Here is a 27,717-nt window from a genome sequence, read left to right as displayed (position 1 = left end):
TCTCATGAAATTTCTGCAACCGCCGCCACACTGCTAGCACATTTGCACTTTTCTGCTAGATGTCCAAATAATGGAAATTAAAAAGGACTGAAGTTTCTTGTGAAAGAAGGGTGAGTGCTGACTTTCTTTTCATATACATTATAGTGAAACAGGGCTGCTACTAGGAATTTCGGGGCCCATACTGGCAAAATTTTCGGGGCCCCCTTGAGACTCTGCCCAGGCTCCACCCCAGCCCCGCCTCCACCCCTCGAACTGTCCACAGTCCCACCGCTCTCTCTTGGAAAAACTTCACTTCTCACCTATCACACATTAACAGTTCCCATCACCAGATCACACACATAGCCAGCAGTTTTTCCTTTGGCCAAAATATTTTTTTAAGCCGCCACCATAGCAGGGTAGACACTTTTGGCCAGGCCCTACTCTACTGTAACCTGTTAAATATTTGTTAAAATATGCAATACAATTTAGGTATATTTTTATTTATTTTTCAATTTTAAAAATGACCTATAATACCACATACAAGGAACAAATACCACCACACCATGACCAGACCACATATTACTACCATAGTGACCGAATAATATCACATGCAAGGAACAAATACCGCTACACTATGTCCAGACTACATATTACCACCACAAAGTGACCAAATAATAGCACATTCAAGGGAAAAATACCACCGCACCATGTCCAGACCACATATTACCACCACATAGTGACCAATAATACCACATATAAGGAACAAATACCACTGCACCATGAATAGACCACATATTACTACCATAGTGACGGAATAATATCACATACAAGGGATAAATACCACTTCACCATGTCCAGACCACATATTACCACCACAAAGTGACCAAATAATAGCACATACAAGGGACAAATACCACCGCACCATGCCAAGATCACATATTACCACAACATGGTGACTGAATACTACAATACTGATCATTAATAAAAAAATAATACTATCACCATAAGTGGCATTATGCACAGGAGATCTGTACTTAGTATGCAGTATCTGTTTACAGGTAATATAGTGATCAATGACATTATACACAGGAGCTCTGTGTATAATGTACAGATAACACAGTGATCACTGGTGACATTATACACAGGACCTCTGTATATAGTATACAGTGTATAGTGGCAGTGTATAGGTAACACACTATCTCATCAGTAATGTCTCTAGGTGAAGTGCTTCATCCTTGCTTTTCATCTTTCATCCAGCACAGATCGCCATCACGTCTTCCAGCCATGGCTCGTCTCTGCAGGAAATAACACAGTTATCTAGAGCTCCACTTGCAGAACACATTACTTATTTTTCCCAACTTCTACATTACACCACATGAAGAAAAAAATGTGACATAGTGTTGCTCTGCACCGTAACAGGACTGCGCCCCCATTTAAAACAGTATACTCAAAAAATTAAATACATCACTGCAGTAGTAATATCACTTAATTAGCCCCTATGGTAAAATATACCCCATCCTGACCCCGTGTGTCTCATTCCTGCTTTCAGCCATATGTTCTCCCATCCCACCCTCATGAGTATCCATTCTGCCCCATATGATCTCCCCATGCTGCCCCATCTGTCTCCATCATATCCATCCTGCCCCATGATCCTGTGCGATCTGTCTCCAACCCTGCCCCATCTGTTTCCAATCATGCCCCGTATCTCCATTCTGCCCCATGTCTCCAATCATGACCCGTGTCTTGCATTCTGCCCCCTGTCTCACATTCTGCCCCTCCTGTGTCTTACTGTTGCATTCTGCCCCAGTGTCCAGCATTCTACCCCAGCATCCAGCATTCTACCCCAGCATTCTGCCCCAGTGTCCAGCATTCTGCCCCATGTCTGAATTCTGCCCCAGCTTCCAGCATTCTGCCCCAGCATCCAGCATTCTGCCCCGTGTCTGCATTCTGCCCCAGTGTCTGCATTCTGCCCCAGTGTCTGCATTCTGCCACAGTGTCCAGCATTCTGCCCCCATGTCTGCATTCAGCCCCCATGTCTGCATTCAGCCCCCATGTCTGCATTCTGCCCAAGCATCTGCATTCAGCCTCAGTGTCCAGCATTCTACCCCCGTGTCCAGCATTCTACCCCCGTGTCCAGCATTCTACCCCCGTGTCCAGCATTCTACCCCTGTGTCCAGCATTCTACCCCTGTGTCCAGCATTCTGCCCCAGTGTCTGCATTCTGCTCCAGTGTCTGCATTCTGCCCCAGTGTCCAGCATTCTGCCCCATGTCTGCCCCAGTGTCCAGCATTCTGCCCCTTGTCTGCCCCAGTGTCCAGCATTCTGGCCCAATGTCCAGCATTCTGCCCGAGTGTCTAGCATTCTGCCCCCTTGTCTGCATTCTGCCCCAGCATCCAGCATTCTGCCCTAGTGTCCAGCATTCTGCCCCTGTGTCCAGCATTCGGCCCCAGCATCCAGCATTCGGCCCCAGCGTCCAGCATTCTGCCCCCATCTCACAGTCTGCCCCAGCGTCCAGCATTCTGCCCCATGTCCTGCATTCTGCCCCAGCATCCAGCATTCTGCCCCATGTACAGCATCCTGCCCCAGCATCCAGCATTCTGCCCTGTCTCGGATCGCCGCTTTCAGAAATAAAAAAAAAGGTCTTACCTAGCCGCGCTCTGTAAAATAATGCTTATCCTGTAAAATACTCAGGACTAATTACCAGATAAAAATATAGTGGTTTATTTGGATTCTTCCATCAAAGAAAGGTTATTACAAAAAAACAGGTGAATAAAAATAGGTGAGAGATTGTCCATCAGTTCATAGCAAAAGCTTTCCATCTTCATTCTCTGAGATCCCACATGGCAAATGGCGTCTGTCTCTCAGTTCGGCTTCTTCGTAGTAAAGTAACATACCAGCTGTTGAGTTATGTCATCTTGCGTCTGTGTCTCATGATGGTGAGGGAAGAAGACAGCACCCTCTACAGTTAGCCATGAATTATATACGTCTCTTGAAACACGTGATCTCGGTATATATGGAGTTTGACATTTACCTCAAGGCTAAACTTAAATATGTAGTGAGCTGACATTTCTACCATGAGCCAAGCTTAAAAATAGCCTATGTCATGTAAGCTAAAGCATTCTACAGAACTGGGTGTAATAAGAAATATTTAACGAATTATTAATATTTAACAATTCCCCCTTTTGAGGGAGACAGACATTAATTGGAACCCTCAAATATAACGATCTTTTTTCTTCTTTTCTTCTTCTTTGACAAAATAATTTAATATCAATAATAATAATAATAACAATAATAATATCAGATTACCGTTATAAGTACTCAATGACATAATTGATGTGAATTCATGTTATGGTAAGCCGTGAACAATATTCATATAAAATATGTATAATTATACTTCCCTAAGTCTAAATTGAAGCATCTCAGGTCCAGTCATCATCTGATGTCATCTGGTCTTCATTTTGATGTCTTCTGTCTTCTTCTTGGTTCTTTTAAAACCACAGTTTTTCTCTAGCATATAGATGTTGTAGGAATTGTGTTGTGTATCAAATCAAAGTCCATAAATTCAAATGTTGATAAGAAACAAAGTCTATAGATGAAATGCAGCTTTAATATCTGTGCAGTGTCACCTTTAAAAACCTGGGCTTACATTGGCTCGCCTTGGATATTCTGGAATCCTCCATCGGTACTGGTCTTTGAACAGGTGTGACGTCTTTGGTCAGCAAAGCAAGGGTTAAAATGACTCTTCCTTGCTAAACATAGCACCATAACCAGTCCTTGTCCTAATGCACAGGACATATGTCAGGGTTGTAGCCTCCCGACAATTACCTTATTGTTCACCAGCCTTACATCGAAGCTTTACAGGTGATTGAAAACTTCTGGAACTTGATAAGAACGTGATAACACAGTTCATCTCAGCATCATAGGATCATCGTCCTCTGGTTGTCAGGTTAGACACTTTAATTGTGACTGTCAGTGGTGAATACTGCATTTGTAATTAACACAGTTACTCAGTAATCATAGCTTTGTTACCTTCTGGGACTTCTGGATCGCGGCATTCTTCTTCTTGCAACTGATAAGAATCAATTTTAATATGAAAAGTCTTTATTAACGTAATTTCAGTATCTTGCTTGAAGTCTTCATTCCCTATCCTATACCAAATCTGGTAATTTTCCTATCCTATAATATCACAGCGTACCATAGCAATCAGTAATATCCATAAAATTATTATCAGAATTTGTACCATATATGGATTTCAATGTTTGAAATAATAAACCAATAATAAGTGATAATACATTATTATCCATTTTTTTCATGTGATAGAACATTTTTGTCATAGGTGTAATTACCTTTTTCAACCCATAGGTGTCACTGTGTTTTATGTAACCAGTGTTTTCATCTTTATTAATAAGGTATATATTTATTATACTAATAATATGTAGGAATGTATAGCCATGAACCAAAATAAGAATATATGAGTGAGCGAATGAATGAATAAAAGAATTGTTGCATATAACTCAGAAGTGAAACATTTCCTTAGTAATAGAACCATATAATTGCTATATTTAATGAAGCAATATTCTCAGTAGATATTACTTTACTAAATATTGGTGAAAGAATTAAAAATAATGAAAAATAAGAATAAAAATAAAAATAAAAACAAGGCCTTTATGTTGATGCAGAGTAGTTATGTCTTCAGTAACATATACCCTTAATATTTCCATGATCTGGATTATTTCATAATTGTCATAAACTTGTGTTACCAAAATATTCAAATTATGCAACTTTGCATGTAATTCCTCTTAGTGTAAAGAAATGACTCTTTATAATACTTGTTATTATACCTAATACTTATACCAATGTACCTTATTAATATTTTTTCCTATTAAAATGTGTGAAGAAGAGGTATTAATCAAATGTGATGATGTAGTCAGGATCAAAAACATATTTTCCCCCTTAATACCAAAAAATATTGTTCTATGAAATAATTAATTTATCAAAACCAAAATTAAAATTAATTCATGTATAAATTATGTGAATTTATACTTGCTTATACCATTATTTGTCTGAAGATGTGTAACCATCAAAATTAATTTGAATATCATAAAATTATCCTTTGGAAAAATTAATTTGCATAAACCATTTTGATGTGCGATTGCACTTTGCACTTATCCACAATTAACTAAATCAAGAAATAATTACTATAGAAATACAGAAATATATGTTGTATAGATAATATTTCATTATATATCCTAATATTCTAATAATTTAACTGATCTGCATATTTCTCCTAAAGATAAAAGCTTTTGGGGTTTTTTTTTTTTTCTCATTCAGAATCCTGAGGCCTCATACAAACGTATCACATTACTCGCTCAGCAGCTGCTCATACACTCAGTCACTGTCACTCAGACTGTGTCACATATTAACTTTAAACCAAATACCTCACATATGAAGGTGTGATGAAGACACGTATTTTAACCCAAATTATCCTAATTATCAATGCATTGTAAACTATTTAAAATTTAGTCTCTTAATATTTCTTTGAATATTCCCCACATGACATAAATATATGTATATGTATAGCTATACTTGACATTTAGGCCTGAAAAAAAATTCCATTGCTTTGCAAAAGTTGAGACCCCCTTAAAAATTCTTTTCCTAAAGAACAGGGACCTAGTATACTGGTATACTTGTATACTTATTATTAGAACAAGGTACAAATTCCACATGCTGTGGTAGTCATTCGAACCATGCAGTGAAGGTTTAAAATGCAATTAGTTATTTCCTTTTAAGGGTTAGATATATGAAATCATGCAATTATTGCAACTTCCTGTGTAAATAAAGGCATAAATCCTTGGAAGAGAATTTTTCCCGATTAAGTCCTGCTTTGAAATGAAAATTCTAAGGAAACATAAAAAATAAGGTTAATATCATATTCATATTCTAAATATTATTACTGATGTAGATTTTAATTTTCATTAAAAAATACAGTTCTACTATTTCTACTTCTACAAACACTCTATATATACTGTATGACTATGTATATATCCACAAACTATAAAACTACAGGATTATACTCTATAAAATAATTACATATAACTCACTAATTGTATAACACTGTTACACAAAATATATATATAATTACTTTTTCTAGCCAATTCCTACACCCATACTTATTTCTCTGCAAAAAATATCCTGAAAGGTTCTTGCCATTTTAAAGCTGATAGATTCTTGGAGCAGAGTATTCAGTTTACAGGCCATGATGTCACTCACCACCTGTTTCTGTCTGTCAAATTCGGCCATCTTTGTTACAGGAAGAAGATCAGAACTCATCATTTTTCTTAACTCAATTTGTGTCTTTTCGGTGATCTTTTGCATCATTCCATAGGGCTTGTAACAAACATGTGATTTCCTTTGTTCTTCATATATTTGCTTTTGGGGAAAACTCATTTTAGAAGGTTTTGCTAATACAGGCTTCTGATAAGATTTTACTCTGACTGTCTTCACAAAATTAGCACAATTTACTTTCCTTTCACGATTCTCGTGTTTTCTGGCAAAATCAAGGGATTGCGCACATTCAAACAAAGAATCTTTTTGTGACGCAATAACACGAGATGCAGGATTTAAAAACCAAAATTTGCTTACAAAACTCCTTATGAGGGACGGTGTTTTGACATTCTCCATGACCGTTCTATACAAGCGTTCATATATGGACATAAACGTAAAAATACATTCCTTCCGACCAATCCTTAATTTTTGAAGAATATCAATATCTGGATGATTTTCATTTGATGAACAAAAAATGAGAATTTTTAATCTGTCCTCATCAGTTAAATTCTCATGTGTTTCACCAGATAACTTTAAAGATAACCTCCTGGAAAAGGTTACAGGGATCCACATTTTGAACAACTGATTCTTCTCCTCGTTAGATAAATCAAATTTATCAACACAACTTTCAAAAACCTCAGAGTTTCTACAAACATCTATTTTGTTTTCATATGCAGGTATTATTTTGCATATCTTAAGCAAAATTTTTCTTACTTTCTTTCGGGTTTGGGCCTGTGAGTCGTCTATTTTTAGTGGTACGTCTTTCCCTTGTACGTCCTCTACGTCAGTTCTGAATTCTCCTCCTACTTCTCCATCTTGGTCCACGTCTGCAAGGTCACCTTCAATGGCTGCTGCTACTTGTAACTGTTTCTCCACATTACAGTAAATCTCGGGAATATCACTATCCTCTACACAATCATTTTTAGATTTCTCTGACACAGATCTATGAAATATATCTACCATCTGTAGAATATTTTTTAATCTCTCTCTTTCTCTATTGAAAAACTTAGAATCTAACCTCTGATTCTCGAGTTCACACTCGGCATATAAACTTAACCATAAAACTTCTGAATTAGAATTGTCTACAGACTTAAATTTCAATTTACTCTGCTTAGCAAGACAATTAATGACATCCATTTTATCTTACCTTGAAATGTCTCAGCTTGTTCCTTTGATGGACAACGCTGGGTTCCTGTTGTCTTCACACGTCTGGCTTACGTCTGGTACTTTTGGCACTTGTAGTACTTCTCAATCTATCTGGCAATTCTTACTTCTAGGTTCTGTGTGATTCTTGTAAGTAGTGGAATTCCCGATAACTTGCACATATGACTTGACGTTAGCAAAGTCCAATCCCCCTTTTGGGCAAGTGGAGGGAAATCCGCAAAAAAGTACAAAAATGCAGATCTGGCTGGCTCTCCAATGTAAAATAATGCTTATCCTGTAAAATACTCAGGACTAATTACCAGATAAAAATATAGTGGTTTATTTGGATTCTTCCATCAAAGAAAGGTTATTACAAAAAAACAGGTGAATAAAAATAGGTGAGAGATTGTCCATCAGTTCATAGCAAAAGCTTTCCATCTTCATTCTCTGAGATCCCACATGGCAAATGGCGTCTGTCTCTCAGTTCGGCTTCTTCGTAGTAAAGTAACATACCAGCTGTTGAGTTATGTCATTTTGCGTCTGTGTCTCATGATGGTGAGGGAAGAAGACAGCACCCTCTACAGTTAGCCATGAATTATATACGTCTCTTGAAACATGTGATCTCGGTATATATGGAGTTTGACATTTACCTCAAGGCTAAACTTAAATATGTAGTGAGCTGACATTTCTACCATGAGCCAAGCTTAAAAATAGCCTATGTCATGTAAGCTAAAGCATTCTACAGAACTGGGTGTAATAAGAAATATTTAACGAATTATTAATATTTAACACGCTCCAGTGGCGAGGCTCCGTCCCTCCTCGCAGCTGAAGCGCGTACTCCCAGCGACAGTGATGTCAGACGCCGGGTATGTGCGCACTGCGGCTGACGTCAGCTGCCAGCCTCCAATTGGCTGGCGGCTGTTAACTATTGACATGTGGGCTGGCAGGCCCATATGTCAATAGTGTTTAGCTTCCGCTGCGCTGCGCTAAGGACCCGATTTACCTGCCGGTAGGGGCCCAGTGAGCAGAGGAGACTGGGCCCGATGCGGGCCCCCTCTGCTCACCAGGTCCCATACGCCATTCAGGGCAGTAATGCCCTGATGGCAGCCCTGTAGTGAAACTCCAATTTTCCTTATTTTTGCAGTGCTCTTCATTGGAATAATAGAGGTTGCAGTTTAATAACAAGTGCCTTCTACACTGGTGAAAGTGCTTCAAAATTTAGTGCTTCAACCTTCACTGATAAATATCATAAATTATAGTGTGCCATGAAAAAACAATCTCAAAATCAGTGAGATTTGTGACACTGGTCAGATTTCAAAAATTTGGTCAGGTAGCTAAGGATTTAATATGCTAAAATGCCCCCCCAAAGGTTTTTAAGACCTCATGGGAAACTGTGTGTAAAATAAATAAAAAATAAAAACAAAATGAAGTAGAAAAAAATTAAATAAAATAAAGCTAATAAAAAGATACTGTCATCCTGATTGCCTTTTTCTATACTTTTTCTATCAAAAAAGTGTGTCAAATACATACCAGTAATTTATAGGGAAAGAGGAAAACAATTCAAAATATTTTAGTGGTCCTGTGTGCTTATTAAAAAAATGTGAACAAACACAGATTTCCTATTGTCTATATATTATGCCCCAATATCAGCCAAAATAAGAATATAAAATATAAAAATGACATATCAATTAAGCCCATTGTATAGTGAAAAAAGAGTCAAAAATTCTATTTTTTTTAACTAAAAGCGAACAAACAATAAAACCTGATAATGGTAGTGGAACGGGCTATAATGCCTTGGTATTGAACAAGAAAAAAAAAATGTTTTTTTTGCGTTGCATATTCTAAGAGTAAAACATTTACAGTTGGTAATGCTACCAGATTAAGGTATTGAAGGCTTTTTGATCACTTATTTTGGGGGTAGGCAGATAACCAAAAACAGCAAATTTAGTGTTATTTTTATCTAACATGCCAAGAACTCACTGTTATTATCATAAGATCAAAATACGTAGTCCATGATTTGTAGGGAAAAAGTTTATTATTTTTAAAATTATTATTTATATGTATTACTGAAGGGGATATAAGCCTTTGGAATTGTTTTTCTACAGTGCCTTATGTAATCTTTAAAACCTCTTCAAGACCGCAATACGTATATATACTGACCTGAGATATAAGAGAATATCATCCTCATAAAGGTGACAATCCAGCAGTTTTCGGCTGTCCACTATATCTGACAACTTGCTGCATCACAAATTATCGGTGTTGACACTGTCCATATCTGCTTAACCCCTTAGTTGCTGCTGTCAAAAGTGACTACATCAAATAAATGGTTAAAAGATTGTGGGGGCTTGCACTTTAATCTAATTGACACACCGAGATCATGATTGTGTGATCCTGATGTTTGCCATAGCTGTTCATGGCCAAATAGCGGCCTTAGAGTTTCCCGGATATAGTGGTCAGTTCAGAAGTTAGCGACATTTAGGTGGTAAACAAACACTTTTTCATTCCGGCTATACCACTTTGCATTAATTCCTAAAAATCACCTGAAGGGTTAATAAACTACCTTACAACGGTTTTCAATATGTCAGGGGGCGCTGTTTTTAAAATGGTATCACGTTTGGGGTTTTCCAATATATAGCACCCCTAAAGACACTTCAAACCTGGATAGGTCCCTCAAAAAAATAAATTTTGTAAATTTCCTTGAAAAAATGAAAAATTGCTGCTACATTTTTAAACCTCCTAAAAGGCTAACAAAATAAATTACAGTTTAAAAAATTGTGCTGATGTAAAGCCGACATGTGGGAAATGTGGTTTATTCATGTTTTTCTGTGGTATGACTATCTGGATTAAAGGGATAATCATTCAAAGTTTGAAAACTGCAATTTTTTTTACATTTTTGTCAAGTTTCTGATACTTTTATAAATAAACACAAAACATATCAATCTAAATTTACTATTATCATAAATGATAATGTGCCGTGAAAAAACAGTATCAAAATCACTGGGATTTGTTGAAGCATTCCAGAGTTATCACCACATAAAGTGATATTGGTCAGAATTTAAAAAATTGGCCCGGTCACGAAGGGTTAAAAACAATGATTTCTCACTCATCTTAATTTTTTAAGATACCTGTCAAAGTTTATAACATTTTACTATGCATTATTCTTTGTCAAACAGTGGCTTTGTTTTAAGGTAATGCATATAAAGAAACAGGAGAAAAAAACTTTAGTAAAAATGGACATGTATGCCAAAAATAATTTAGTTTGATAAAATTAGACTTTTGGTGTACAATATGAACAGAAATTAAAGGGTATTTATTTTTTTAAAATTATGTTATTGGATATAACATGCCAATGTAGTTACATAAGAAAATTTTAATCCATGCATATTTTCACATACTTTTTTTCTGTTTATTTACAGAAGTAATTGAAAGCAAAATATTTGAAGAAAGAATAAAAAAAAGTGTTTAAAGGAAAATCATGAAGACATCTTACAATTTATCTTTAATTATGTGTACAAATTTGATATTTATGGCACAAACAACACCTGTGGATAGGACAAATTTGGAATATTATCACCGAAACAGACGTGGAGTAGCTCAAGATGGCATAAAAGTGTTGCAACGTAGAAAGCGAGGATGGATGTGGAATCAGTTTTTTTTACTTGAAGAATATACAGGTTCAGACACACAGTATGTTGGTAAGGTAAGTCTAAAAGGAGAATTGCAATTAAATATATTTGCTAATTACTATAATAATACTATTATTACTATTATTACATCTAGTAATCATTAATAATAACTTATTTACCAATAAAAGGAAATTTTATGAATTGTTTTGAAAATGGATGCAAAAATGCCAAATATATTTCACAAAACAATTCAAAATTTATGTACATTGATACAAAATATGCTATTTCTAAAGCTCTTTCAGTTGACAACACCCGTTGCTACAACTTATTGTAAGCTTAGGGCTGGATAGTGTTTTGTAAGGTTTTTAATAGTGTATACCTGCATATTTATCTGCACCTTTTTAGTCAAATAATACTACAGCCAGATTTTACTACAATGTAAATACTAAAGCACTTTAACGACTTAGTGACAAAGATAATTTTGATCTTAATGACCAGGCCAAATTTTAGAAATCTTACCATTGTCACTTAATGTGGTAATAACTCTGGAACTCGTAAATGGATCTCAGTGATTCTGAGATTTTTTGTGACAAACTGTACTTCATGATAATGATAACATTTGCTGAATATGAGTTTACTTGTGAAAATATTGCAAAAAATATTTCTCGCGATGAACTGCGGTGAATTAACTGAGCTCAGCGCTGCACTATGAGATGTCTTCTCAAAGTGTTAGAGGTCCCCACATTTTATCAGCCTGACTCACACTGAAGTTAGCTGGGAATGCACATTGTGCTTGCAGTAGCTCATTCTCTCGTGATTTTCAGCCTGGCCGGTTGTATCTTAGCACCATCCAGGTTAAAAATCAATTATTGCAGACATGTGTTATGGTGTGAGACAGTATGTTGGACAGGTGAGGGATAGTGTCGTTTTTAAGTTTTGCTTTTTTTACAGGAGACCAGGGCTTCAATGGATTTGGCATTAGGTGAGAATTTTATGTTGTTTATTATTTTCTATTTTTTTTACAGGGGACCAGGGCATCAATTGAATGGGAGTTAGGTAAGCATAAATGTGTTTATTTGTAAAAGGGTGTGCACTTTTATTTCATATAAAGGACTTTATTCTGGGTGTATTTTTTAAAAACAATATGAGTATAGGGTTAGTAATGGAGAGATGTCTCATAGACGCTTCTCCATTACTAACTGCTGGGCTTGATGTCACCTAGAAATACAAAGGTTACATAAACCCCACAAATATGAACCCGAGTTGCCACCAACACAGGGCAAGTGAGATCAGCCAGGCAAAGCACCAGAATTGGTGCATCTAAAAGATACTCCTTTTCTGGGGCACCTGTGGGCTGCTATTTTTAGGCTAGGAAGCCAATGTTCAAGGCCCCTTACTAGCCTCAGAATACCGGCCCCCAGCTATCTGCTTTAGCTTGGTTGGTTGTCAAAAATGGGGGGACCCCATGCCAGTTTTTTAAATTATTTATTTAAATAATTTTAAACACAGCTGTAAGTTTTGTCATGCTGTTTATCAAAAATAGAAAGACCCCATGTAATTTAAAATAAAATGTATTTATTTATAGCGCAGGCACTGACTGATGAATACTCCTATCAATCGTGCCTACTTTTGCTGATATTAACATCTGCAGGCATAGGCTCATGTGAGTAGTACCCACATCAGCTGACGCCTCTTTGACTGGAAGTAAACTTTTACGTCTATTCACAGCTTCTGGCTCATGCAGATCTCTAAGGCCTCTTTCACACTTCAGTTTTTTACAATCAGTCACAATCCGCCAGGTTTTGAAAAAAACGGATCCTCAATTTTCTTTTGAGGATCCGTTTTTTTCCCCCATTGACTTCCATTAATGGCGGATTGTGACGGATTGCTGTCCATTGCATCCATTTTTTTTGAGGATCCGCCAAAAGTTTCTGTCCGTCACCATCCTCAAAGATTTCAAAACGGAGCTTGCAACGTTTTTTTCTCTGGCAGATCCTCCAGACACTGATTTAACCCGAAATTCTTTCTGGGTGCCAGACAAAAAAAAAATCTCTCTCTCTCTCTCTCTCTCTCTCCTTTTCCAGGCTGCGATTTCTTTAAAATTCTTCATTTGTCGGATCCGTCAAAACAACGGACAGGTGGCATCAGTACTAAAACGGATCCGCCATCCGTCCTTTTGGCGGATTTTGACTGATGCAAAAAACTGAAGTGTGAAAGAGGCCTAACCAGTGGTAATAATCTTACTGCCGATCAGAGATGCTGGTGTTTCTTGCACTGTCATGCAGATGACTGCATGGGAAACACCCGATGTTTGGTGTGCTGAAGGCAAAACGTATTACGGACTTCCTGGTGACGTCTGTTCGCAGATCTGTGCCCGAAAAGTAGGTATTCGGTATGGACCCCGAACGTTACTGTTTGGGTTTGCTCATCACTAATTAGGATGTTAGAGAGGTTAAAAGTTTAGCAGCGATTTCTCATTTTTTCACCAAATTTACCTGTCTCTTTAGGGACCTAATCAGACTTTGAGGTGTCTATATATTGGAAACTCCCCAAAAGTGATACCATTTTAAAATTGCACCATTTAAATACTTTAAAACTGAGAATTTTTATCCCTTCACATGCTACACAGCAATTAATGCAAAGTGGAATGAAAAAACATTACTTTCATCACTAAAATGCCTTTGGCCCTAATTTCTTCACTTTTGCAACACCAAAAAGAGTGTACTCCACTGTTTGTTACCCACTTTCTTTCGAGTGCAATGATACCCCACATGTAGTGAAAAAGTTCAGTTTGTGTGCACGATAGGGCTTGGAACAGTAGGAGCGTCATTTGAATATTGGAACACAAATTGGCTGATCCTGTTTTGGAAACTACATGCCTCAAGGATTTTATCCAGTGTTATAGTGAGGATTTTGGTACTACACAGAACTTGCTAACTTTAGGTCAACATGTTAAATATGTCATCATTAACTCGAGTCCCCACCCCGCATGATTTGTGTCCGTTAGCCTAAAAACATTTGGGATTGCCTGTGTATGTCAGGCAATCCCCACATGTTTATTTTTTTGGGAGTCTAAAAGCCACAAAACATGCGAGGCAGGGACTCGAGCATGTCACTCGAGCTCCGGTGATACTTGTAGCGTACCCAAGCAACCGATGCAAACTCAGGGAGAGAGCACTTACACTAGTCATCATATTTTCATCATTTCTTGTTACAATTTTTAAAAAGACCAAAGTCTAACCCCAACCTCAAGCCTAAGCTCAACCCTAAGCCTATCCCTAACTCTAAGAAAAACCATAAACCCAACTCTAACCTTAACCCAACCCTAATAACAAAGAATGAAAGAAATAAAAATTATAAAATATTTTTTTAAATCTGCCTACAGAGATGATGCAGGGGGGATGATTTATTAATTATTGAGCTTTATAGCTCAATGATAGGGTCTATCACTGTTATCAAAAGTCAAGAACCAAAAGGAAAAATTCCTGCTGTGGCAGGGTGCCAGTCGGCAGATCTTGGTGGGGGGACTACTTAAGCGACCTCCATTTCCCTTCATGATGAGGAGGTGGATAGCTGGTGGATGGAACAGGAGGGCCTGGGGAATGGCAGAGGTACTGATAGTGGATTGGGGACACCATTATCTCTGTCCTCTGACATGTTATTTCATATAAGAAGAGAGAAATTAATTTAACCCCTTCACAGCCTGTGTGGGGCTAGTACTGCGCAGGTTGCTTCTCTCACTTTAATGTGGGCTCCAGAGGTGAGCCCACATCTTTTCCAGCACAGCTGACATGTGCCTGAAACAGCTGTGGGTGGAATTGTGATCTACCCTCAGCAATTAACCCGTTAAATGCCGCTGTCAAACTCTGACAGCAGCATTTAACATGCACATCCAGTCATAAGGCCATTAATCCGCTCACTTGTGAACCCGTCACGTCATCACGGGTCACCGGTGGATTGGCATGACAGCCAGAGGTCTCCTGTAGACCTCGTTGGTTGTCACTGCTGGCTTTCTGTGAGCGCCGCCCGGTAATCGGAGCTCATAACAATTGAGGTATTCTGCTACATGCAGGCGATCTGACCATCTCCCATGAAGACTATTAAAGCATGCCAAAAGTAAAAAAAAGTTTTTAAAAATAATAAAAAATAAAAAAACGTATAAAATATATAAAAGTTTAAATTACCCCTTTTTTCCCCATTCAAAATAAAACATTGAAAAAACAAACATTCACATATTTGGTATCTCTGCGTTTATAATCGCCCAATCTATCAATAAAAAAAGGATTAACCTTTTTTTGGCGTAGCGAGAAAAAAGTAAAAATGCCAGAATTATGTTTTTTCAGTCGCTGTGACATTGCATTAAAATGCAATAACGGGCGATCAAATGATTGTATCTGCACAAAAATGGTATCAATAAAAGCATTAACGTGGCACGCAAAAAATAAACCCCCACCCGAGATCATGAAAAATGGAGACGCTACGGGTCTCGGAAAATGACTCAATTTTTTTTAACAAAATTTGGATTTTTTCACCACTTAGCTAAAAAAGAACTTGACATGTTTGGTGTCTATGAACTCATAATGAACTGGAGAACTATAATGGCAGGTCAGTTTTAGGATTTGGTGAACATGGTAAAAAAAAAATTCAAAAAACCGCTATGGAATTGCACTTATTTTGCAATTTCACCGCACTTGGAATGTTTTTCCCATTTTTGAGTACAGGATATGGTAAAACCAATGGTGTTGTTCAAAAGTGCAACTTGTCCTGCAAAAAACAAGCCCTCATATGGCCATATTGACAGAAAACTACAAAAGTTATGACTCTGGGAAGAAGGGGAGCGAAAAACAGAAACGCAAAAATGAAAAAGAGCAAGATCTCAAAGGGGTTAATAGCGGACACAATTTTTTGTTTGCGTCATCTGGGCCTGATCATGTTCTCCGGGAGAACATGGATATCTTAAAACTCCTGGGGGGGTGCTACCCTCCTGATCACCATTTAAAATGACTAATACGGAATAAGGTCAATTAGCAGCTGTCACTTTAATGGGTAACGGCAGTCGTTAAGGGGTTAAGAGGTTTTATGGGACTTTAATATTTATGGCCATTGTTTGGATAAGTCATCAAAATATCTGATTGGTATTGAGGTGGGGATGCTATACCCTGCACCCCCACCAAATAGCTATTCTCATTGCTGGTGGCGGTCATAAGTACTCAGTTGTAGAGCTGTACAGAACAGTTCTGTCAATTGTACTGTACATGCGCTCCCTATTATAATTAATTGGGTGTGTATGTGCAATATCCAGCTATAGCTACTATACAGTTGACAAAGCTTTGCTGTGCAGCTTCATAACTGAGAACATCTTCAATTTCCATCACTGTGAACATCTGATTGATGATGATGTCAGGTGTCACAGGCCGACGATCATAAAATGATTAACTATCCTATGGATAAGCCATGAATATAAGGGTGTGTGCACACGCTGCGGATTCTGCTGCGGATCCGCAGCAGATTTGGCCACTCCGGATCCACAGCAGTTTTTGCTGCGGTGTACAGTACCATAATATCCAATGGATATCAAAAACCGCAGTGCAGACGGTGCAGATTTTTCTGCGCAGATTTGCTGCGGTTTCTAAACCACAGAAAGAATTGACAGGGCAAAACCGCAGGCTAATCCGCAGGTCTGTTGACCTCCAGATTTATCTGCGGATTTTACAAAATCTGCGCGGCCAAATCCTCAGAGCATTCCGCAGCGTGTGCACGTAGCCTTAAGGTCCTCGATTACATTTTTAAATGAAAAACACAGGTCCACCAATTTCAGGCTTTTCAAACCAACTATACATTATCCGTTGCTAGATTTATAACCCACAATGCGGTTATAGAATATGTAGAGATGGGCAAACCCGAACAGTGAAATTCGACGTCCATACCGAACACCTAGTGTTCAGGCATGAACTCGAACACGGACGTCTCAAAGAAGTCCGTGTTACTGTTTGAGTTCTGCACCCCGAACATCAAGTGTTTCCCATGTTTCCAACAAGGTCATCTGCATGCCATCGTGATAAACACTGCTCTGATTGGCAATACGATTATTATCACCAGTAAGAGAGCTGCAGTTCCCATGCTGTAAGATGACAGTGTGAGCTAGCAGCTGTGACTGGCGGTAAAAGGTTTATCACTGGTCACATGCATCGGCTGCTGAGAAAGTACTATTCCCATCAGCCTACACCTGCTGTCACTGATAACAGCTGCTGCTGATGAAAGTATTAATTAGCCAGCTCCTGTGCTATAAATAAATTAAATATAAAAAATGACTTGTGGTCTCTTATATTTTTGATGACCATCACAGGCAAAACTTACAGCTGTGGGATGCAAAACCCACCTGTCAGCTTCATCATGACTGATTATCAAGAATGGAGGGGTCATCACGATGATTTTTTTATTATTTAAGTAAATAAAAAAAATTAGGGTGTGGGGTCTCCCCATTTCTGATAACCAGCCCAAGCTAAAGCAGACAGCTGGAGCTGGTGTTCTCCGGCTGGTAAGCTGCCATGGATATGTGAGCAGGTCTAATTTATTGTTTTATGCCTTGTTCTGTATTTTAAAGATTTTTTGAATAAAGCTTTATATATTACTAGCTGAAGAGTCCTGTGCTGTTCGGGCATAGTAACTATCTATGGTTAGTTATAACAAATTATAATGATTATATATATATATATATGTAGCTGAGTGTATAGCCCCACCCACTCCGCATAGCCACATTCACTATAATATCCCACATCATCCCGTCAGTCAGAGCCACCAGACTACTACCCCTAATATCCCACATCATCCCGTCAGCCATAGCCAACGGAAAACTACACTAATATCCTACATCATCCCGTCACAGCCGCTGGACTACTACCCTTAATATCCCACATCGTCCCATCAGCCAGAGCCACCGGACTACTACCCCTATTATCCCACATGATCCCATCAGCCTGGGGTCAGAACCAGAGCGCTGAGTGGAATGCCCCTAACTTCCACACCGCGGATCCCTTTAAGAGAGGCCTGGCATCAGAACAAGAGCGCTGAGTGGATTTGCCCTGACTTCAATACCAATGATCGCTTTAATAGAAGCCTGTGGTGAGAATCAGAGTGCTGAGGGATTTACCCTAATGTCCATACCAGAGATCCCTTTAAGAGAGGTCTGGGGTCAGTACCAAAGCGCAGAGTGAATTTGCCCTCACTTCCATACCGGGAATCCCTTTAAGAGGGGCCTGGGGTCAGAACCAGAGCACTGAGTGGCATTGGCCTAACTTCCATGCCAATGATTCATTTAAGAGATTGGGGTCAGAACCAGAGTGCAGAGTGGAATTGCCCTAACTTCCATAGATGCTGCTCCAGTGTCTGATCTGCCCCATTTACATTGCTCCAGTACATGATGGGCCTCATGGATGATGCTCCAATGAGTGTATGATGGGCTCCAATAATGCTCCATATATAATGGGCCCCATTTGTAATGCTCCAGTGTATAATGTGTCCCTTAGATGCTACTCCAGTGTCAGATCTGTCCCATTTACAATGCTCCAGTATGTGATGGGCCTCATGGATGATGCTCCAGTGTATCATGGGCCCTAATAATGCTCCATATATAATGGGCGCCATTTGTAATGCTCCAGTGTATAATGTGCCCCTTAGATGCTGCTCCGGTGTCTGATCTGACCCATTTACATTGCTCCAGTACATGATGGGCCTCAAGGATGATGTTCCAGTGTATGATGGGCTCTAATAATGCTCCATATAGAATAGACCACATTTGTAATGCTCCAGTGTATAATGGGCGCCTTAGATGCTGCTCCAGTGTCTGATCTGCCCCATTTACAATGCTCCAGTACAGGATGGGCCTCATGGATGATGCTCCAGTGTATCATGGGCCCTAATAATGCTCCATATATAATGGGCCCCATTTGTAATGCTCCAGTGTATAATGGGCCACTTAGATGCTGCTCCAGTGTCTGATCTGCCCCATTTACATTGCTCCAGTACATGATGGGCCCTATTTTTAATTAATCCAGGCATGGTATGTGAAAAGACCTCCATGGAGTAATCTGAGGTGTGTGCTTCCACATCCTTCACTTTTGGTGTGGGTGAAGGACACAAGGAAAGGGGTTGTTCCTGACCAGAAGCCTGCAGTTATGACTCAGGGCTTACATTTTTTACAACTTCAGAAGAGGAGGCGATAGAGCTGGATGCTGTTTCAGCAATGTAAGCCACAAACAGTTCCTGATACTCTAGCTTTAAAAGCAGTCTACCTACTCCCAGAAAAGGGAGACTTCCAGGCCTTCCAGAGCTACACCATGACACTGCCTCAACACCTCCTGCCTTAGCTGCTATTGTGTTTTTGGCACTACCAGCAGATACACCACCACAACCATCAGAACCATTTGGCCCTCCCTGCCGACATCCACATCCTCTTCCACCATACTTCCTCATGTTTTGGAAAATGGACCCTAAATACCAGCGGATATATGGTACTGTATCAGAAGCGTACAGCTCTATACAGTCTATGGATAACAGTAAATCTCCGTATATATTTCATGAGGCATACACAGACGCTCTCAGGCTCAGTATGGATTACCCAATAAAAATAACAAGTTGAAAAAGGGTACAGTATCACCAGATACAAGGTATATATAGTATAGTGTAAACATTCTGATTCTCCATATACATTTCAGGAGGCAGACACAAACGCTCTCAGGCCCAGTATGGATTACACAAGAATATGAAAAGCTGTAAATGGGTTATGTAACACAAGCGTACAGCTGTATACAGTGTTGGGGTAATCTTAAAGTTCCAAATATATTGCCGGAGTAACAGACAGACGTTTACAGGCTCATTAAGGATTGCACCAGAATCTAAGTAGCTAAAAAGGCTACTGTATCAGAAGCATTCTGCTGTGTACAGTGTTGGCCAAATTGAAAATATCGGTATATATTTCCGTAGTCACCTGCAGACGCTCACTCAGTTTGGTTTTGACCATAATAAAAAAAGTTGTAAAAAGGTCCTGGATAACAAGATAGCAAGTATATATTTTTTAGGGTACAATTGAAATCTCCATACAAATAGTCCTGTAGTCACACTCAGACGCTTAAACAGTATGAATTTGACCGTAATGCTAAATGTCGAACAAAGGTACTGTATAACAAGATACAAGCTGTATCGAGTATAGTGTAAGAATTTGTTTCTCTGATTCACCGTATATATAGAAGGCGTAACTCACACAGGCTCACTCACTATGGATGATGTAGGGAAGGTGGACTGACAAACTAGTCTGTTGTGAGAAACAGAGGTGTAGCGCAGTGTAGGTGTGAAACCGCTACAGTGTTTTAACTTGCCCGTTGGAGGGCAGTGGAGAGTGTAAGAGTGGGACTGAATAACTGCCATTGGTCAGAGAAACTGTTAGGTGATGGTGGGCGGAGTTACCAGAACTGGACGTATAAAAGGCTGAGGGAAGGTTCTGGAAGAGTCAGTCAGCGAAGAGAGCACAGTAAAGAGGAAGTTCTGCAGAGGAAATAGAGACAGTGGAAAGGCTCCAGTGAGGAATGACAGTTGAGGTGGTCACGGGGGGTGGCCCAGAGGACGGTAGCCGCAGAAGAAGACGGCCTCTGGCTATCATACGGTCGGTGTGCTCAGACTGGTGCAGCGCTGTGGTGGTTGGGCCTAGGCCAGCCACAGTGGAAGAGCCACAGAGGACGACAGGATTATAGTTACAAAGGAAGTGAAGGTACCGGGGCCTGTGTACAGAGAAACGACTGTGGTGAATTGCTGTTGTCGACAGAAGGATGGGCACTAAAAATGGACCTGTTCAATACAAACTCTGTCTCAGTCTCGTGTTTGTCTGCGGCAAGAAGATGGTCCCCCCACAGTTGGTTATTCTACAAATCATACCTTAATACAAATTTTTAAAACAAGGTAACGCATCAGAACATACCAGGTGTGTCCAGTCTAGGGTTAATTTTCCGTCTATACTTCCGGAGTCAGACACAGACACTCACAGGCTCACTATGTATTACCAGAATTAAAAAAGTAGAAAAAGTGAAAGGTATTCATAGTGTACACCAGTATACAGTGTTGTGGTACTTTTCAATCTTCCTATATATTTCTATCTCAGTAAGCCAGTCCAGAATCTCCGCTACTGGAAACTACATTGATACAAGTATAGACGCAAAGTCGAGTGTTAGCGGAAATTTTAGAATTACTCATTGCGGGAAAACCTCCCGTAGATGTTGCAGAGGCGATGCAGACCCTCAATTACTGTGCCTGTGGAGAAAGCAAAAAAGGTTCTTTGTGAAGAAAGATTTGCTTTATCGCAGTAGCGTGGATCACATCACCGTTACTCTTCTCCATCAAATTGTGATCACAAGTAGAGATGTACCCATGGTCCTCACTGCCTATCATGATGTGTCTGGTTATTTTGGAGTGCAAAAGACAGAAGCCACAGGCCATAGGCGATTCTATTGGATTGGCATGAGAGGAGACATTGAAAAATGGTGGCAGGAATGTCACACGTCTGTGACTATCACAACTGTGAAAGGTGATCATAAACCACCACTGCATCCGCTTGTAAGTAGACGTCCATTTCAAATGGTAGCCATTGATCATCTGAAGGTAGAGGCCAGCAGGACAGGCCATAGCTACATCTTAGCCATCATTGATCAATACACCTAATTTCTAATGGCTGTCCCTGTGAAGGATTTAACTGCCCAGACTACACAGCAGTGGAGCAGGGAGAGGTAAGTATTGCAACTTGCAAGTGCTGTGGCCATGACCAAGCGGGGGGGCACAATCGTGGTCGACAGTACTGGCACAGGGCCCTTCATAGTACGCTGGTGTGTCTGACGACGAGTGGGCCCTCCCACCATCTGAGACACTGTATTGTACTATGAGAGGCCCTGTGCCTTTGCCGTTGGACATCAGTGGGCCCATCCACCTATTCAGAGCAACTGCACTTGCCCGGGTGTGCCAGGTCTTGACCCCAGCCATTGGGGGAGGGGTGGGCAGCTCAGTCAAGGAGGTTTAAAAATTGGCATATGTTGACGTGTTGGCTGGACATTCAGCTGCTGCAAAGGGCGCAATTGGGCAAGTCCGAGGAAGAGGAGGAAAAAACCGAGGCACTTTTCTGGTAACCTATGTGTCATCAGGGGAAGGTGGGACAAAATCCATTGAAACCCATGCATGGTTCATTTTAATAAAGGTTAGATCATCAACATTTTGGGTCGACAGATGGGTCCTTTTTTCAGTCAGGATTGATCCAGCAGCACTGAAGACTCATTCAGATAACACATTAGCAGCAAGGCAAGTGAGCTCCTGTAAGGCATATTGTGCCAATTCAGGCCAGGCGTCCAGTTTAGAGGCCCAATAGTCAAAGGGGAATGACCTGTGAAGGAGAACATCAATATGGGAGGAAAAGTAGTTTGTACCATAGTTGACAACTGCTGTCTCCTGTCATTTTAATCGATGCAGTATTATCAGTCGCGTGAGCGGTACTTGAGGGATCAGTCCACAACATGGTCATGAAACCCCTGTATCCAACGCCATTTTGGCAGTGTGCACCACGAGCATCTCTTCCATTGTGCCCACTACGGCTTGCGGGAGAACCAGCACCGCTGCTGTGTGCTGGGAAAGCCTCAAACAAACGGTTTACCCAAGTTGCTTGTTTGTTTGCCAATATTATCTCTAGGTTCTCCTGTGGCATGATGTTGTGTAATTTGACTTTGTAGCATGGATCGAGGATGCTGGCCAACCAGTAGTCGTCATCCCTCATCATTTTGGCAATGCGGGGGTCCCTTTTTAAGATCTGCAAGGCATAATTGCACATGTGTTCCAATGTTCCAGGTGTCAATGATGCACTGCCCGTGGTGGGTGGAGGAGCAGTTTCTGGCAAATCCACATCCCTACAGTCATGCACAAACACTGTACCTGACCTTGGAACGCCAACATTTTCTCTTGCCCCCTGAGAAACATCCTCCTGCCCAAAATAATCATCCCCCTCATCCCCCTCATCTTCCTCCTCTTCTTCTTCCTCCACCTCGTCCAGGACAGTTCCCTGACCAGACAATGGCTGACTGTCATCAAGGCTTCCGTCCTCCTCCTCTGCTGCAGACGCCTGATCCTTAATGTGCGTCAAATTTTGCATGAACAGACGCATAAGTGGGATGCTCATGCTTATGATGGCGTCGTCTGCGCTTACCAGCCATGTGCATTCCTGAAAACACTGAAGGACTTTACAGAGGTCTTTCAGCTTTGACTACTGCACACCCGACAATTCCATTTCTCCCCTAAAACTGCCCGCCCGTGTATCCTCCCACAAATGCATTACAGCCTGCCTCTGTTCGCACAGTCTCTCAACCATGTGCAGGGTGGAGTTCCACATTGTTGCAACGTCTATGATTAGGCGGTGCTTGAGGAGGTGGAGCAATCGCTGCAGCTTCTGCATTCGAATGGAGTGTACGGCCGATCGACGGTTGTGCGAGCTCTGTATTCGCACCTTGTGGAGCAGGGATGTTAACTCTGGATAATTACTAAGGAAGCACTGCACCACAAGGTTCAAAGTGTGAGCCAGGCAAGGTATGTGTGTGAGTTTTGCACGGGCTATGGCTGCCACAAAATTACGGTCGTTATCACTGACTACCTTGCCTGCATCAAGATGTAGACTGCCCAGCCATGACTCAGTTTTGCTGCAAGTAATCGGCCAGTACCTCTGAGGTGTGTCTGTTGTTGCCCAAAGACATCATCTTTAACACAGCCTGCTGATGCTTACCACTAGCTGTTCGATAGTGGGACACCTCATGTGCAACACTGCCAGCTGCGGATGTAGTGCTCGTGCGACTGTGCTCTGTGGACGAGCTATCGCTGGTAGACGAGGAGGAGGAGCGAAAGCCTACAACCAACTGTTTCCTATACCGTGGGCTAGGCAGCACTGTTCCACCACCGCTGTCCCCAGTGGAGCCTGCATCCACCACATTAACCCAGTGCGCAGTGATGGACACGTAATGGCCCTGGCCATGCCTACTGGTCCATGCATCTGTTGTGAGGTGCACCTTTCCACTCACTGACTGTTTTAGTGCATGGACAATGCGGTCTTTCTCATGCCGGTGGAGGGCAGGGTTGGCTTTTCGAGAAAAGAAGTGCTGACTGGGTAGGTCATAGCGTGGGACAGTGTAGGTCATGAGGTCGCGGAAAGCTTCGCTTTCAACCAAACGGTAGGGCATCATCTCTAATGAGATTAGTTTGGCAATGTAGGTGTTCAAACACAGTGTACGCGGATGAGAGGATGAGTACTTTCTTGTCCTACTCATAGTGTCTGGTATAGTGAGCTGGACTGGAGAGCTGCATATGGGGGAAGTAGCAGTGGACCGGATGGAGTGAGAGGTGGTTCGTGATGGTATTGGTGGTGATGGCCTAGATTCAGTGTTGTGTTGCAAAACCATTGTGATTCCCTGAGTGCTTTGGCCTTGCGACGACACCTCCACATTTAGTGCTGGTGGTGTGCTTAATGGTGGCGGTGGTCTTACAGTGGGGGTAGCAATGGAGCGTTGTTGGCTACTTTCAGTCGGAGCAGGTGCACATGTGCTACATGAGGTTTTGTATTCTGTCCATGCTTGCAAGCGCTTGTTGATTAAATGTCTAAGCATGCAACTGGTAATCAAATTTCTGAGTTGCTTACCTCGGCTAAAGGTCCTTCCGCACTTCTTACAGGTAACCTTTGCCTCATCAGTAGCATTTTGGACAAAGAAGTGCCACACTGCACTCTTCCTACTATGGTAAACATTTTCTGGCCTTGCACGCTGTGTTGAGTTGACCGTCTGGTCAAGCTGTCCTGCAACTCTTTTAGTTTTTGTTCCACGTTTTAGGACAGCTACGGGCCTGCTAGATAACCACTGCTGCGATGTCAATGCCTGCTGCCGATCCTTCTCCTTAACTAAACTATTGCCAGTGCCACCCTCCTCCCCCAATGGATGCCAATCCGGGTCCAAAACCTAATCATCTATCACCTCCTCGTCAAAGTCATCTGCACCTTCCTCTTTACCTTCCTCTGTGTCACCGTGTAAGGTGGTATAGCATGCCGGAAGGGGCGCCTGGGTTTCATAATCATCTAGCAGTGGCTGTGCATTAGTGCACTCCATGTAAGATTCATCTTGGACTGGGGAATTCAGGATTTGACTGGATAACCCAGGCATGGTATGTGAAAAGAGCTCCATAGAGTAATCTGAAGTGTGGGCTGCTGCATCCTTAACTTTTGGTGGGGGTTAAGGACACAAGGAAAGGGGTTTTTTATGACCAGAACCCTGCACTGACGACTCCGTGCTTGCAGGTTTCGACTGTTCAGAAGAGGAGGCAATAGAGCTGGTGGCTGTTTCGGCAATGTATGCCAAAAACTGTTCCTGAGGCTGGTTTCACACTTGCGTTTTTTCACGCTGGATTTTAGCGCTAAAAAACGCATGCGTTTTTTTTCCTATATTTTGCATGGGATGCGCTTATGTGCGCATACACATGCGTTTGTATGCGTTTTTCCGCGCATGCGTTTTTTTGCGGTATGCGCTCGGGCGCACAAAATGCATCCTGTTGCATTTTTTGGGCGTCCGACTTGCCTCAAAAAAACGCATGCGCGCGCAATTCGTTTTTTTACAGCAAGACACCCATTATAAGTCTATGGGTGCGCATATGTGAGCATTGGCATGCTTATGTATGCGTTTTTTTGCGCATGCGTTTTTTTTTTACCATTAGTTGGACAATGGAATTTAGGGGTTTGGGTTAGAGTTAGGGTTAGTTAAGGGGGTTTAGGGCTAGGGTTAGGGTTAGCTAGGGTTTAGGGTTAGGGTTAGGGTTTGGGTTAGGGTTAGTAGGGTTTGGTTAAGGGTTAGGGTTAGGGTTAGTATGGTTTGGTTAAGGGTTAGGGTTAGGGTCAGGGTTAGGGTCAGGGTTAGGGTTAGGGTCAGGGTTAGGGTCAGGGTTAGGGTTAGGATCAGGGTATGGTTTGGTTAAGGGTTAGGGTTAGGGTCAGGGTTAGGGTTAGGGTTAGGGTCAGGGTTAGGGTCAGGGTTAGGGTTAGGATCAGGGTATGGTTTGGTTAAGGGTTAGGGTTAGGGTCAGGGCTAGGGTTAGGGTTAGGGTCAGGGTTAGGGTCAGGGTTAGGGTTAGGATCAGGGTATGGTTTGGTTAAGGGTTAGGGTTAGGGTTAGGGTCAGGGTTTGGGTCAGGGTTAGGGTTAGGATCAGGGTATGGTTTGGTTAAGGGTTAGGGTCAGGGTTAGGGTTAGGGTCAGGGTTAGGGTCAGGGTTAGGGTTAGGATCGGGGTATGGTTTGGTTAAGGGTTAGGGTTAGGGTCAGGTTTAGGGTCAGGGTTAGGGTTAGGGTTAGTAAAGTCATGGTTTGGGTTAGTGTGAAGGGCCACCTAATGTTGGAAAAAACCGCAAACGCGGTAAAAACGCACTAAAAACGCATACAAACGCATAAAAACGCTGCATTTTTTTCATGCATGCTCATAAAAATGCTTGAAAAAAACGCAGCATTTGTATGCGTTTGTATGCGTTTTTTCAATGCGTTTTTTTGCGGGAAAAACGCGCTGCAAAAAAAAGCAAGTGTGAAATTAGCCTGATGCTCCGGCTTTAAAAGCGGTTTTCCTACTCCAAGAAAAGGCAACCTTACAGGCCTTCTTGGGCCAGAGGATGACACAGGCTCAACATCTCCTGCCTTAGCTGCTATTGTGCTTTTGCCAGTACCAGCCGATGCACCACCACCATCAGTACCAGCTGTGCCCCCCTGCCCACGTCTGCGGCCTCTTCCACCATACTTCCTCATATTTGGGAAAATATACCAAAAATACCAGCAGAGAGATGGTAATGTATGAGGAGCGTCCAGCTGTGTAAGGTGTATTAAACAAATTTTAAATCAACATATATATTATGGTAGTCACAGACACTCTCACAGTATGTATTGGACTGTAATCCAACAAGCAGATATACGGAACTGTATCAGAAGTTTACAGCTGTATACAATTTTTGTGCAGCTAATAATCTCCGTATATGTATTTATGGAGTTTCACACACACGCTGACTAGGTATAAAAGTTAATGTAATGCGAACGGCAGATATACAATACTGTTGGAGAATCGGACAGCTCTATGCGATGTGTGTATGTAAAATTGTCAAGCTCCGTGTTTTTGTATACAGACTGACACACGCTGTCTCTGTCTAGTTTTGACCGTGATCAAACAGCAGATATACAAAACTGTTTGAAAAACGGACACGTCTCTAAGGTGTAAGTCGGGAAAAACGGATAAACTCCTCGGCCTTTTTTTTCCATAGTCACACACAGGTAGCTTCTATTTGTCCATGCTAAAAGGCGGTACACGGTAATGTGTGAGGAGCGTACACCGCTGTGCAGTGTGTGTATGTAAAATTGTCAAGCTCTGTGTATTTGTATACGGACTGACACACGCTGTCTCTGTCTAGTTCTGACCATGCTCAAACAGCAGATATACGAAACTGTTTGAAAAACGGACACGACTCTAAGGTGTAGGTATGGAAAAATGGACAAACTCCTCGGCTTTTTCTTCCAGAGTCACACCCAGATAGCTTCTATTTGTCCGTGATACCAGCCGGTAC

At 41.1% G+C, this 27,717-nt stretch overlaps 1 protein-coding gene across 2 annotated transcripts in view; it reads left to right on the top strand.

Moving 5' to 3' along the window:
* LOC141084632 (cadherin-9-like) overlaps positions 1-27,717 on the top strand; it is a 453,456-nt gene that overhangs the window by 73,619 nt on the left and 352,120 nt on the right. For both annotated transcript variants that reach the window (XM_073569459.1, XM_073569458.1), the window contains exon 2: positions 10,862-11,145. In XM_073569459.1, coding sequence (XP_073425560.1) covers positions 10,921-11,145 — 225 coding nt within the window. In that variant the 5' untranslated portion in view covers positions 10,862-10,920. The remainder of the gene's footprint in view (positions 1-10,861; positions 11,146-27,717) is intronic.

The sequence above is a fragment of the Dendrobates tinctorius genome, unplaced genomic scaffold, assembly GCF_039654945.1.
Source record: "Dendrobates tinctorius isolate UK_male_01 unplaced genomic scaffold, ASM3965494v1 ptg000025l, whole genome shotgun sequence".
Taxonomy (NCBI): domain Eukaryota; kingdom Metazoa; phylum Chordata; class Amphibia; order Anura; family Dendrobatidae; genus Dendrobates; species Dendrobates tinctorius.
Note: the sequence above shows the minus strand (reverse complement) of the source record. Positions and strands in the feature narration are given on the sequence as shown.